Here is a 13551-nt window from a genome sequence, read left to right as displayed (position 1 = left end):
CTGTTGTTAGGCAGCGAAAGCTTACTCGTACATTACATTGGTGCCAACATTGGCCAATAGCTTTGTTGGGGCAGCGCTCACACATTGGAGCCAACACTCTACCGAATACGTGTAGACTCAGCGTGAGCATCTCGTGACCGATGCATTTGCGATACTGAACGTGAATAATTATATTTTGACAGTGGAAAAAAAAAACAAAGCATGGAAAAGAAGGCGGTAGGCAATGACCGTAACACCGACATACAACTACTACAGTCTCGCACGATCTATTGCGAGACATGGTTTGGAAAATTCAGCTTAGAATCAGTCTTCGTATTATTTAATACATTCTTCACGATACGTATGATATATTCAATGCAGAAAAATTCCATAATCAACTGGAAATCTGTGTAGCTCACAGGTTTCCAAGAGCAGCGTTAAGAGAAAAACGATCTAAAATAGTTTGTATAAGTAGTATATAGCATATGGTTAAATTTGTATTTGAATTCGAAAGAAACAGTGTGATATGTCGATCGAACATGGAAAAATTAACTCACAGATCAGATGGATTACGATCTAACCCACCCAGCCAGTCGAATATACAACGTAGCTGTTGGGTGACCGTAAGTTTATGAAATTAATACTTCAAGATACTACGTAGCTAAAATAGCTTTCTCCTAAATTAGTTTATCATTAGTTTGTTATACAGATTCAAACTCCGCAAAATGAGTATGGTACACATGTACAAATGGATACCAAGGCTGTATTTCATACAGTAATTTGCTCTTTTTTACATTACATACTAAAGGCTCCTACTATAAATTGAAGTTGTAATTTAAAGTAAGTAACTATCTGCTCATAGGAAGTTACAGGCATTTCTGCTATAATCCATATTTTTTAACGTGGAAACATATACATTTCCAGCAACGAAAACAATTACTGGAGTAACGTCTATTGCAATTTTTCGAAATCCGAATCTCTTGCTTTACAGAACTCATATAAAAGTGACATAATTCGCCATTATTTTCCATCTAGCAACCAAGTTTTCTGTCATAACAAAACCTACTACATTACGCTCCTGACGTTTCGGAAATATTAAAGCATAATTCAACTCTTAGTCAACGGTTCTCTACAGTCACAAAATTCTCGGAGTATCATATGGCTTAAGCTATACTGCAAGATCGTTGATGAAACAAGCTTTACAGCAAAGTAAACAAATACATCAATGTACACAAAATACAGCTCAGTTACAGAACCTAAATAATACACAAATAATCGATCTTCTTTTATATATGTGCGTATATTTGTACCCTGAACAGGTACGATTCCCAATAGAGATTCAGAAAATGTGTACCTGTTGGCTGCCATGCATCGGCAATAGCGCGGTTTTTTGTGGTTCCTCATAGTAGGATTCCACAAATGTATTTGCGTCATGTAAAGTTCCAAAAAACTCAAGAGCTTCTACGTTATTCCACTGATCCTGAGGGACTGTGTTTTCAAATATCCCACCTGGAGGTACAAAAGACAAACTAACTGTGGTTTTTCAAACGACAACCAAAACTAACAAAGTTGGCGCCATTGTGTGGTCGGCGTATTGGTATTGGCCCACCGCCCTTTGATGTTTGGTCGAAATACCGACAGGCAACGGAGCAGCACCAACACCGAGGGCAACGTTGGTTACAATGACATTTCATCGAACCACACACTGGATCGAAGTTGGATTAAAGGGGGAGGGGGTGATCGCCCTGATCAGCAGGTTTAGTCACTTCCTTCCGTATGCCCGCAGCCACCAAATTTTTTTGTGTTTGGATGAATATACTACCTGTCCTGGTATCTCGTGCGCATCCCCTCCCCCAAAACAGCGTGGTCTGCCGGCCTGCAGCAGCTGTGCGTACTTCGCCTCGCCCGTACACTTAACTTCATTACTGCGTCATAAAACGAGTTTCAAAAATAAGAGCCTTCTTCTTTAACCCTCGATCGGGCGCGCCATTTTTTATAACACGAGCGGGCATGTGGCGTATTTGTACTCGTGCCAAGAGTAGCTGTCTTTATGTTACCAACGTAAACGTTTATGAGCAGTATCACATTTTAATCTTAGTTTAATCAAGCGAAAAACATATCAAAAATTGTTAATGAAAAGTGAACTCGGAAGAGAAAACACCGTTCAGAGATGCTACGTGCATCCTGCAAATATTGTGTGAGGCGATTGGGGCCATAGCACACAAAAAACACACCATATACGCTCCTTTGCACTCTTTTTTTACATGATCGCACACGACTCCTCTGAACGGTACAATGGAGCAAGCGGGTTACAGCAGACCACTGCAAACAATATCTTATCTGGACAGCAACCAGCAGACAAGTCCAGAAAAGAAGGTCGGCGGATCATAAAAATAGTAACTGGATGGTCCAGTCGTTGTCTAACATATGAAAAGCGTCGACCTAAGTGCTTAGGTAGAAGTGGAGACAAAACACGAAATCGTGAAACACGTGCCACATTCAGTTCATCTCACCGAGCGAGGTGGCGCAGTGGTTAGCACACTGGACTCGCATTCGGAAGGACGACGGTTCAATCCCGTCTCCGGCCATCCTGATTTAGGTTTTCCGTGATTTCCCTAAAATCGTTTCAGGCAAATGCCGGGATGGTTCCTTTGAAAGGGCACGGCCGATTTCCTTCCCCATCCTTCCCTAACCTGAGCTTGCGCTCCGTCTCTAATGACCTCGTTGTCGACGGGACGTTAAACACCACTAACCTAACCCCCAACATTCAGTTCATTGTCACCAACAATTGAGGGCAGGTCTGTCGGTAAAGCAGCTTGAACCCTCTCGTCATTACAAAGGGTGATTCTCGAAGATACGCAAATATTTTGTTATTCTACAAGTAAAACTAAAGAAAGAAGTTCATACAAACATAGGTCCGCAAAGAAGTAATTTCGTAAAATTTTTAATTTATTAACTATGTGGCCCAATTTTTTTTTAAATTCCAGACAATTGCACAAAGTTTTCAACGGAAGTTGTAGAGAATTTAATTTTAGAAAAATGATGGTAATAACATTAGCTGCAACTGCAGCATTACCATCACATTTGCCAGAAATAATCACCGCGTATTCCTCTGTCGTAAATTTGAAAGACATCCCTATTTCATAAATAATCTACAAAATTCAACAATTACTATGTGGTTTCACTTAAATACACTGTTACTATGCTCTTTCGCTGAACAATCCAGAAAACTAACTCGTTTCAAGGTTAGGAAACGACTCAAACAACTCACTAACGGTTGTCAACGATGACATAAACGTTTCTACATTCGTAATGGAAAGTAAACAAATTCACTTGTATAATAATCTTAGCTTCTCTGGATGTTCTGGAAAACTACTTGCAGATACACGTCTGGGATATATTTTATTGGGTTCACCAGACCAATGCCAACAAAAAAAAAAAAATGGAAAACCTCGTACAGTTTTACGATGGCTTCATATAACGAAGTTGCTAAATTTCAGGCAAAATCTTTTATTAGCCGTAACTCGGTAACTAAACATTTGCGGAAAATGTTTGTATGAGCTTTTTTCTTTAGTTTTACTTGTAGAATAACTTATTAAAGTCTTTGCATATCTTCGTGAATCACCCTATATAAAACAGTCGGTTGAAATATGGCGAACCGTAATCGGCACACCACATGCATCACAAACGGGTTGTTCCTGTCACGTCTGAGAAGGAAGCCTGTGTCAGGGGGCTGTGTCGTAATGGAAGTCGCGCTAGACAGACTTCATCAATTCTAACTGGCCGGAGGGAGGTGCGCCGCAGCCTGACAGTCTCTCTAATTGATCGTAACTTATTTGCCGTCACGCCCACCTACTCTTCCTCCCATGAGAACGCAGCGCACAGGGGGAGAGGGCAGTCAGCTAAGTTGATATGTCAAATATTTATTTCAAAGAAATTTGATGGTGTAATAGGGAACTTTGTGAAATCTCGCCTGTCGTCAAATAAATGTGATCAAATCTAGGGCCTCGCTGTAGATTTGATCATAAACGTCGCTTGTCTTCTGTTCAATGCAGTGTGAAATGTTACGACTTGCAGCGCTAGCATCGCTACAGCGTTCTAACACCAGTAGAGATGGGCAAACTGAAACACGTAACTGTTTCGAAACAAATGAAACAGTACAATGTAATGTTCCGATACGTTGTTTCGAAACAGTGAAACAGTTTGTGTTTTGTATTCTAATAAACCTACACATTTTATCGTCTTGAATGTCTACTGTATAAGTATGTCCATATAAACACAAATGAGGTGCCAGAGCGCTAATCATGTTGCAGAAAGTATGAAACTATCACTTAGGCGTCTTGGCAGTTTCGTATTTCCTGCAGCAAATGCGCTGCTTTCGTGTCGCGTGACTTTCATACTTTTCAATTGGCTGAGGACAGCCATCAGCTGAAGACAGAAGAACCACCACAAACGTAACTGGAGGTGGGAGCAAACTGCAGAAACACATATTCCGTTAGTATGGGTAATATACCCATCCTGCTAATTTTCATCTACACAAGGGGAATCTTTGTGGATAATAGGCACAGTGACTATAGACTCACAAATAACGCCAAATAATTCGAATAAATAACAAAATATAACAGAATTTTTTTTATCTTTCAAGGTGTTTCGAACCGTTACTATAAATTCACCATGCTTCTCAGCCCTTCCCGTACACCATTACACAATCAGTGATTTGTCAAACAGATTGCTTGCAATTGTACTTACATCAAATTTATGTATATGTCTAATAACTGTCACTCTACGCCTTTTTTTATTCAAAATGTTGTAGGCTTACTTGCGTTTCTTAATATGATTACTGTACATGAACAGAGAAGCGTATGTTATAAAAAAGTGTAATTTAACTGAATGATTTTCACATATTTATTATATTGAATGTGAATAGTATGCGTTGTTTTATTGTTTTGTTAGTGTTTATAAAGCAGATGTTACGCCATTTCGAAACAGGACAGTCAGCTAGAAACGAAGCTTTATTTTCGGATATCTTAAGCTTCATGCTATTGCTTGTCAAAAAGATTTCGACACTCTCGAAAGAGTTTCACGAAGTGGTATGTTGTGTTTCAGTACCTGTGCCGAGCCCGAATCTCGTCCGACACAGAGGGGAATGAAACATCACTGTTTCGATACAATTAGCCCGTTCCAGGCACAGGTGGACTGAAACAGCCTTATTTTGAAACAACGATACAGTTTCTGTGTCTGGCTCGAGATCCGAGACAGGGGCGGAATGAAACACCACTGTTTCGAAACAGTGAACCACAACCGTTCCGAAACACTGAAACAGTTCCACGTATCGATACACTGTATCGAAACATAGAAACAGTGGCCAAGTCTAAACACCAGTATTGTGTTTGTAAACATGGCTGCGAAGTTTAATTCGTGTGTACCGTCAATTACAAAATTAATAGAAATGTATCAAGCTGATGAAGTGCTTTACAACGTGAGGCACCATGAGTATAGAAATGGATTAAGAAGACTAGAGAGAGGCCTGCTGCGCTGCAGACGACATAAAAAAGAAAATTAATGGCCTCCGCTCAAGCTACTCTAACGAGAAAGCATAAGTTCGTATCGGCATACGTACTTCATTTTATATATATATATATATATATATATATATATATATATATATATATATATATATATAAATTTTCTGAGCTCTCCAGACTTATTAATCTATTTTTGTACTCAGGATGCCTCACATTGTAAAGCGCCTGATCAGGTTCATACATTTCTGTTTATTTTGTAGTTGTGGGACACAAAATGTAATTATTACTTTGATCTACGATAAAAATAGCTCTTAATGCACATAAAGTGTATTGAACGTTTATTTACTTTCAGATATTGATCTTTTAGTGATTTATAAATTGCTTCACACTTTTCCAGTATTATTTGAGTTAATGAGCACTGTGGTATTCGAGTGCTGTACTGTTAGTATTGCGCTTTGTGATAGGACGAGACACTGAACTGGGCAAATACTGAAATATCATTCATTCTTAAGTAATTTATGTACGACTCGACGCCTCACGTAACAAATTACGTCTCGTCGTAAAACCCACGGCTTCACCCAGGTATGTTTCTCTCCTCTCCCCCCCCTCCCCTCCTTCCCGCTCCCCTTCCAAATGCGCACACAGTGCAATTGTGGTACATGCAACTGCTGTTTATAATAACAAGTTGCTGTTGTTATCAGCCATCTTGAACTTTGACGAAAAATATGATGACAGTGTAATACCCCTTTTTATCGCTTACGACAACTATCTTTGTCAAACAAATTTGACGAATATTTGGTCATATCTTTGATCAAATCATTGTCAAAGAAATATGATAGTGTAATACCGGCCTTAGTTGGGGAAGGCTACGTGCCTCCGTGACTGTGGTATCGGCCGGCCTACTCATTCCCACGGGTAGCCACGTGTCCTGGAACCCCGCAGAAGGAGACCTCCTTTCTTTGTCTTTGCAAGTGCGGTATGGCGTCGTGGATGTTCTGGACAGTTCTGTCTGCTAGGTACAGAGACTGGATTGTCTGCAGCGCACTAAGCGAGTCAGAGCGTACGAGGAATTTGGATCCACGTTTCATCTGATCCACAGCTTTAAATACTGCATAGAGCTCGGCGTCAAAGATAGTAAGCGCACAAGGCAGACAGAACCTAAAGACAAAGGCAAGAAAAATGACAGGACGACCTACGGCACCCTCCTCTTTGGACCTGTCTGTGTCTACCAAGTTAGAGTTCTGGTATCCGGCAATCGCGATTGCGTGCACGCCGGCAGCTAGCTGCTTTCGGGACCCATCTTGGCGTGGGCCGCCCGAGATGCTGCAGCAAGACAGTCAGTCGTACTTGGAGGCAGAAGGCAGTGTGTGTCTTCACCAATATTCTAACTTCTCTTTATAGGTTCATTTGAACAGTTGCCAGCGGGCTCGAGCGCATGCGCAGAGCTGAATTCGCGTATGAGCCGTGCCTTCTCCCTCTTCTAGCTACTTGAAGCGTGGCTGTTTGCCGTTTGAGCAGTAGCAGGAAATAGCCAGATTCCAACTGGAAAAAAATTTTCTGGTGCGCCCAAGCTGCCAGATTCGCGCATGCGCAGAGCAATCTGAGTTATAGCGGGAGGGGTCATACTCCACTTCATGATATTGTTGTTCTTCCTTCGTTTACATCTAACACGTCAAATGAAAACAAAACAGATTTCTGTGGCCGGGAGCCATCAAGTAAATTAATATACTTTCCCATACTCACGGAAGACTAAAATAACTTAATAGTTTCAATTTTCTGATAGTATATTATTTCCACGTTATTAGCAGTCAACCATCAATCGTCTTAATGAAGTTATTTTTGTCGGTTTGGTAGACAAATTTGCTTCTATTAATCTTTCCCGCCGAGGAATTCAATTTATTTGAAACGAAGTGTTTCATTCTACACTATTGCGTTTCAGTTCCATTCAGCTTCAGGTGCACATTTTGATTTTCTGGCACGAATGGCATTATACCACAATAAAGAACCAAACAAGAGATAATACAGTACAGGTATTCCAAGAAAACTGGTATCCCTAAAATCACATAGAAAAGCCGAATATCAGGTACTTCAGTGATAATCTGGACATAGAAATGTGCACTTTCAGCCGAATTAAGCATTTTAAGTATGGCATCTTGGGTTGTCGGGTGTTCTGCCAGATATCAGCGTCGTACTTGCACGATATTTCGGTCAGGCCGCTCTGCTACTGCTCCTCGAGTGGACCTGGTCCAGTATTTATGCCTATGGCCTTGCCCCTCCACCAACGGCTGCAGGCGCTTCCTCTGTGGTCCGCGCCCATTCCCTGCGACCTGCTGGAGCGTTGCTGCTCCGTTTTCCGTCCGCTGCGGTTCTAGGTGTTCCCTCTGCGGTCCGCGCCCACCAGTCCCACTTCTGGGTGTTCTATCTTCGGTCTGGTGCGCCTGGCAGTCCGTCAGGGACTCGTTTTCCATCTCCATGTCTCTGGTTCTGGTCTCTGGCCAGAAGAACCATGTTAATTTATAATTAATGAAAATATGGATCGGTGCAGCGAAAACTACTCAGAAAAGAAAACGAAAAATACACAAAATGCTGATACAAAAAAGAATTAAAGTCTTAAGCAAACATAATTGTGATGGTCCCTTCAGATTTCTTGAAAACGGTGAACAAAATCGGTGATATTAGACAAACCGGATTCAGTTGTGTCGACCTTCAAATCTTCCATCTGCTGCTGTTCTGAATAGTGAGACGCTGTCTGTTGGTCTGAATCAGTCGATATATATGGCGATGAAGAGTGAGAAAAAGGTGCTGTACTGTATGGCGCTGAATTATTTGAAGAAGATGACATCGAAGGTGTCTGGCTCCTTACGTTCATTATTTCTCCTTCTGCAAGTGACACAGCCTGGAAGAGTTGACCTCTGATTCTGTGTTGGTAACTTTGAGGCATGTTTTTAGTCAGCTGATACATAGAGATAAAAAAATTGTAAAGAGCGTCATCTTTGATACAGTGTGACTCCAACGGTCTTCTTTCTTCTGCTCTTTGTCTTACTCTGTCCTCACGCTGTTGCATTGATTGTTTTAGCAGAATTACAACGTCTTCCTGTTTTCTTTTCCTTGATTGATTTCTTTGAATAACTGGAGTTGAAGTAGCGGTGTGATGTGCTATGCACTCCGTTCCTATGCTCCTGCTAGATACTTCGTTGCTGTCGTAGTTATTAATATCTTGACTTTGCTCATTCGCCTCATTGTCGAGTGAGTTGTTATCTTCTAATTCCTCGGTTTGCAGTGTATCACTTCTTGCTGATGTTTTAGTTGTAGCTTGTGAGCTGTGGTCACTGTCATCACCTAGATTACTATCACGTGGACCAGCTGTCATAAGAGGTTCAAGAAATGGCACCTGGTTTTGGTATCTCCACGGCTTGATATTCTCAGCAGCAGCTCCGCTTTTCATATATTTCACCTGTCGTCGTCGTGCATCTCGATAGCTGCCTCTCAGCTTCAGCCACGAATTTTTTGTCTCTTCCCCTGCAATAATTAACAACGTATAACTAATAAAGCATTAATGTTGTCTCATATAGATAGACAAACTAAAGATAAGGAATATTAACTTATAGTGTTTGGATAATGACATATTTGCAATCTACTTTTATCGTTCCACATTAACAATATACTTTCGTTTTGTTTCAGATATTTAGCCTCCGGTGACAGCTACAAAAGTATTGCGTATAACTATCTCTTGGGAGATCGAACTGTATCTAATATTGTAAAAGAAGTAGCTACCGCTGTATGGAAAGAAATGCAACCAAACTACACTCCTGGAAATGGAAAAAAGAACACATTGACACCGGTGTGTCAGACCCACCATACTTGCTCCGGACACTGCGAGAGGGCTGTACAAGCAATGATCACACGCACGGCACAGCGGACACACCAGGAACCGCGGTGTTGGCCGTCGAATGGCGCTAGCTGCGCAGCATTTGTGCACCGCCGCCGTCAGTGTCAGCCAGTTTGCCGTGGCATACGGAGCTCCATCGCAGTCTTTAACACTGGTAGCATGCCGCGACAGCGTGGACGTGAACCGTATGTGCAGTTGACGGACTTTGAGCGAGGGCGTATAGTGGGCATGCGGGAGGCCGGGTGGACGTACCGCCGAATTACTCAACACGTGGGGCGTGAGGTCTCCACAGTACATCGATGTTGTCGCCAGTGGTCGGCGGAAGGTGCACGTGCCCGTCGACCTGGGACCGGACCGCAGCGACGCACGGATGCACGCCAAGACCGTAGGATCCTACGCAGTGCCGTAGGGGACCGCACCGCCACTTCCCAGCAAATTAGGGACACTGTTGCTCCTGGGGTATCGGCGAGGACCATTCGCAACCGTCTCCATGAAGCTGGGCTACGGTCCCGCACACCGTTAGGCCGTCTTCCGCTCACGCCCCAACATCGTGCAGCCCGCCTCCAGTGGTGTCGCGACAGGCGTGAATGGAGGGACGAATGGAGACGTGTCGTCTTCAGCGATGAGAGTCGCTTCTGCCTTGGTGCCAATGATGGTCGTATGCGTGTTTGGCGCCGTGCAGGTGAGCGCCACAATCAGGACTGCATACGACCGAGGCACACAGGGCCAACACCCGGCATCATGATGTGCGGAGCGATCTCCTACACTGGCCGTACACCACTGGTGATCGTCGAGGGGACACTGAATAGTGCACGGTACATCCAAACCGTCATCGAACCCATCGTTCTACCATTCCTAGACCGGCAAGGGAACTTGCTGTTCCAACAGGACAATGCACGTCCGCATGTATCCCGTGCCACCCAACGTGCTCTAGAAGGTGTAAGTCAACTACCCTGGCCAGCAAGATCTCCGGATCTGTCCCCCATTGAGCATGTTTGGGACTGGACGAAGCGTCGTCTCACGCGGTCTGCACGTCCAGCACGAACGCTGGTCCAACTGAGGCGCCAGGTGGAAATGGCATGGCAAGCCGTTCCACAGGACTACATCCAGCATCTCTACGATCGTCTCCGTGGGAGAATAGCAGCCTGCATTGCTGCGAAAGGTGGATGTACACTGTACTAGTGCCGACATTGTGCATGCTCTGTTGCCTGTGTCTATGTGCCTGTGGTTCTGTCAGTGTGATCATGTGATGTATCTGACCCCAGGAATGTGTCAATAAAGTTTCCCCTTCCTGGGACAATGAATTCACGGTGTTCTTATTTCAATTTCCAGGAGTGTATTTAGCAGAACCTACAACACAGACATGGAAATCAGTCGCTTCACGGTTTGAACATAGATGGCAATTCCCACACTGCGTTGGTGCAGTCGATGGAAAACATGTTCTTATTAAAAAAACCTGGCAAAAGCGGATCATTGTACTTTAATTATAAACATACATGCTCCATCGTTTTGATGGCGACGGTTGACGCAGATTACAAATTTATCACTGTTGATGTTGGCGCAGCGATGGACATGTATTTGCTAGCAGTGTGTTGGCCAAGAAAATGAGAAAAAACACGTTATTACTTCCCATTCCTGAACTAATACCTACAATTTCTGATCCAATGCCGTATGTGTTTGTGGGAGATGAAGCTTTCCCATTGTCGGAAAACATTATGAGACCATATGCTAAGAGACAGGTTACCGACAATTACGAACATCAGGTGCTGGCGCTGCAGTCCGGAACCGCGGGACTGCTACTGTCGCAGGTTCGAATCCTGCCTCGGGCATGGGTGTGTGTGATGTCCTTAGGTTAGTTAGGTTCACGTAGTTCTAAGTTCTAGGGGACTTATGACCTAAGATGTTGAGTCCCATAGTGCTCAGAGCCATTTGAACCATTTGAACGAACATCAGGTCTTCAATGCCAGACTTTCTCGAGCACGACAAACTGTGGAATGTGCTTTCGGTATACTATCATCACGTTTCCGTGTGTTCAGGAAACCATTTGAAACCAAAGTCGACACAGTGAAAGATGTTGTGAAAGCAGCCTGCGTTCTGCATAACTATTTACGATCTTCAGTAGTAGTTGCAGATGATTTAAAAGACATCGAACCGTTGCCAGCAACTCAGTTACTTCGTGTGCAAGGGAACAGGAGGAGGACTTCATCAACTGCCTTCAAAGTGAGGAAAAATTTCACTGAATATTTCAACACTTGCGGAGCAGTTCCATGGCAACATCAGTCAGTTCCGCTCGGTAATTATCGACAATATAGCAACTTCCAATTATTGTATCATTATTGTGCTCCACAGGTTATGTGCTCAAGCGAAGCACACAGTGATATGTATTAACCAAAAAATTGTGAAATAAATATTGCAGTAATTACCGTTTTTCAGATTCAGATCCTTTGCTATATCACTCCAAATCCGGTTCTTGAGTTTGACCTTCATGTAGTCTGCGTGTTTTGTGTCATACAGCTTTCTGTGTTCCCTCACTGCCTCCATTAATTTTTCTTCTGCCATGGTGAGAAGTAAACTATTCATCCACTGCACAACGTCCACTGCACAACGCCCGCTGCACAGCAGAATAGCCTGTGTACTGTCAGTAGCCGTGAATAATAAACGCGACAAGAATGCAGAAGCTAGCCAGGTGTGCCTTGTGGAAGAGTTCACGTCGTTCGAAAAACATTGTCATGATTGTTGCCTGTCGTTGTCTGAAATACTTTTCAATAAATTAAATATATCAAATCGCCGCACATTTTCAAAGATACTCATACTTTCGGAATAATACCGACCACTAATTCATTTGTGTATCCTGTTACATAATTAGCTTATTAATGCTGATACTGTGTATGCTACCACTGAGATGTTTTTCTCGTCTTGACGAGCCAAGTAAAACATTGTCATTCGTGAAGGTTTCTCGACTGTTTCTAGCTTGCAGTGGAAATGTGATGTTCACATGCGAGTAGTTCAGTGTTTCGTTATTACATTATTACATCCATATCGAAGTAATGACTGTGGGCCTTCTACACTTCAGATCTTGGACGCTTTTTACCAGGAGCACAAAGGGGTCACACCTGTGGAGATTATCCCTTCCCGAATTTTTGTAACAGATCGTACGGATATGTCAGCATACTACGAAGCGAGAGGATAACGTTCATTTACTTTCCTGCCTTGCTTCTATATCACATGATTTTATAATATTCCTTGCTTCCTTCTTCACTAACCTATGTCCGTTCTTGTGATCTGAAAACATCCTGGAGGCGTATGATACAATTCTAGCGGCCAATGGCTCACCAGTTACTGAACTATGCATTTTTCTTGAGAGAAGAAAATCAAAACAGAACAAAACTATACAGATATACATAACAGGAAAATATAATGCACTAACGACGAAAGTTGGAGCTTTTAAATGGCGAAAAACGAAACACTACCCAATGGCATTAAAATTCAGTACAGAGTTGTTGTTGTTGTGGTCTTCAGTCCTGAGACTGGTTTGATGCAGCTCTCCATGCTACTCTATCCTGTGCAAGCTTCTTCGTCTCCCAGTACCTACTGCAACCTACATCCTTCTGAATCTGCTTAGTGTATTCATCTCTTGGTCTCCCCCTATGATTTTTACCCTCCACGCTGCCCTCCAATACTAAATTGGTGATCCCTTGATGCCTCAGAACATGTCCTACCAACCGATCCCTTCTTCTGGTCAAGTTGTGCCACAAACTTCTCTTCTCCCCAATCCTATTCAATACTTCCTCATTAATTATGTGATCTACCCATCTAATCTTCAGCATTCTTCTGTAGCACCACATTTCAAAAGCTTCTATTCTCTTCTTGTCCAAACTATTTACCGTCCATATTTCACTTCCATACATGGCTACACTCCATACAAATACTTTCAGAAATGACTTCCTGACACATAAATCTATACTCGATGTTAACAAATTTCTCTTCTTCAGAAACGCTTTCCTTGCCATTGCCCGTCTACATTTTATATCCTCTCTACTTCGACCATCATCAGTTATTTTGCTCCCCAAATAGCAAAACTTCTTTACTACTTTAAGTGTCTCATTTCCTAATCTAATACCCTCAGCATCACCCGACTTAATTCGACTACATTCCATT

At 42.7% G+C, this 13551-nt stretch overlaps 1 protein-coding gene across 1 annotated transcript; it reads right to left on the bottom strand.

Moving 5' to 3' along the window:
• Positions 1-532: 532 nt before the first annotated feature.
• On the bottom strand, positions 533-11952 carry LOC126185798 (uncharacterized). Its single transcript, XM_049928159.1, has 3 exons — positions 11817-11952; positions 8548-9023; positions 533-589 (listed from the first exon to the last, which is right to left on the bottom strand). The coding sequence occupies exons 1-3, from the start codon at positions 11950-11952 to the stop codon at positions 533-535; spliced, it is 669 nt and encodes a 222-aa protein (XP_049784116.1).
• Positions 11953-13551: the final 1599 nt, after the last annotated feature.

This window comes from Schistocerca cancellata, chromosome 1, assembly GCF_023864275.1.
Source record: "Schistocerca cancellata isolate TAMUIC-IGC-003103 chromosome 1, iqSchCanc2.1, whole genome shotgun sequence".
NCBI classification, from domain to species: Eukaryota; Metazoa; Arthropoda; class Insecta; order Orthoptera; family Acrididae; genus Schistocerca; species Schistocerca cancellata.
The sequence above is the reverse complement of the archived record's forward strand: the minus strand, read 5'-3'. Positions and strand labels throughout refer to the sequence as shown.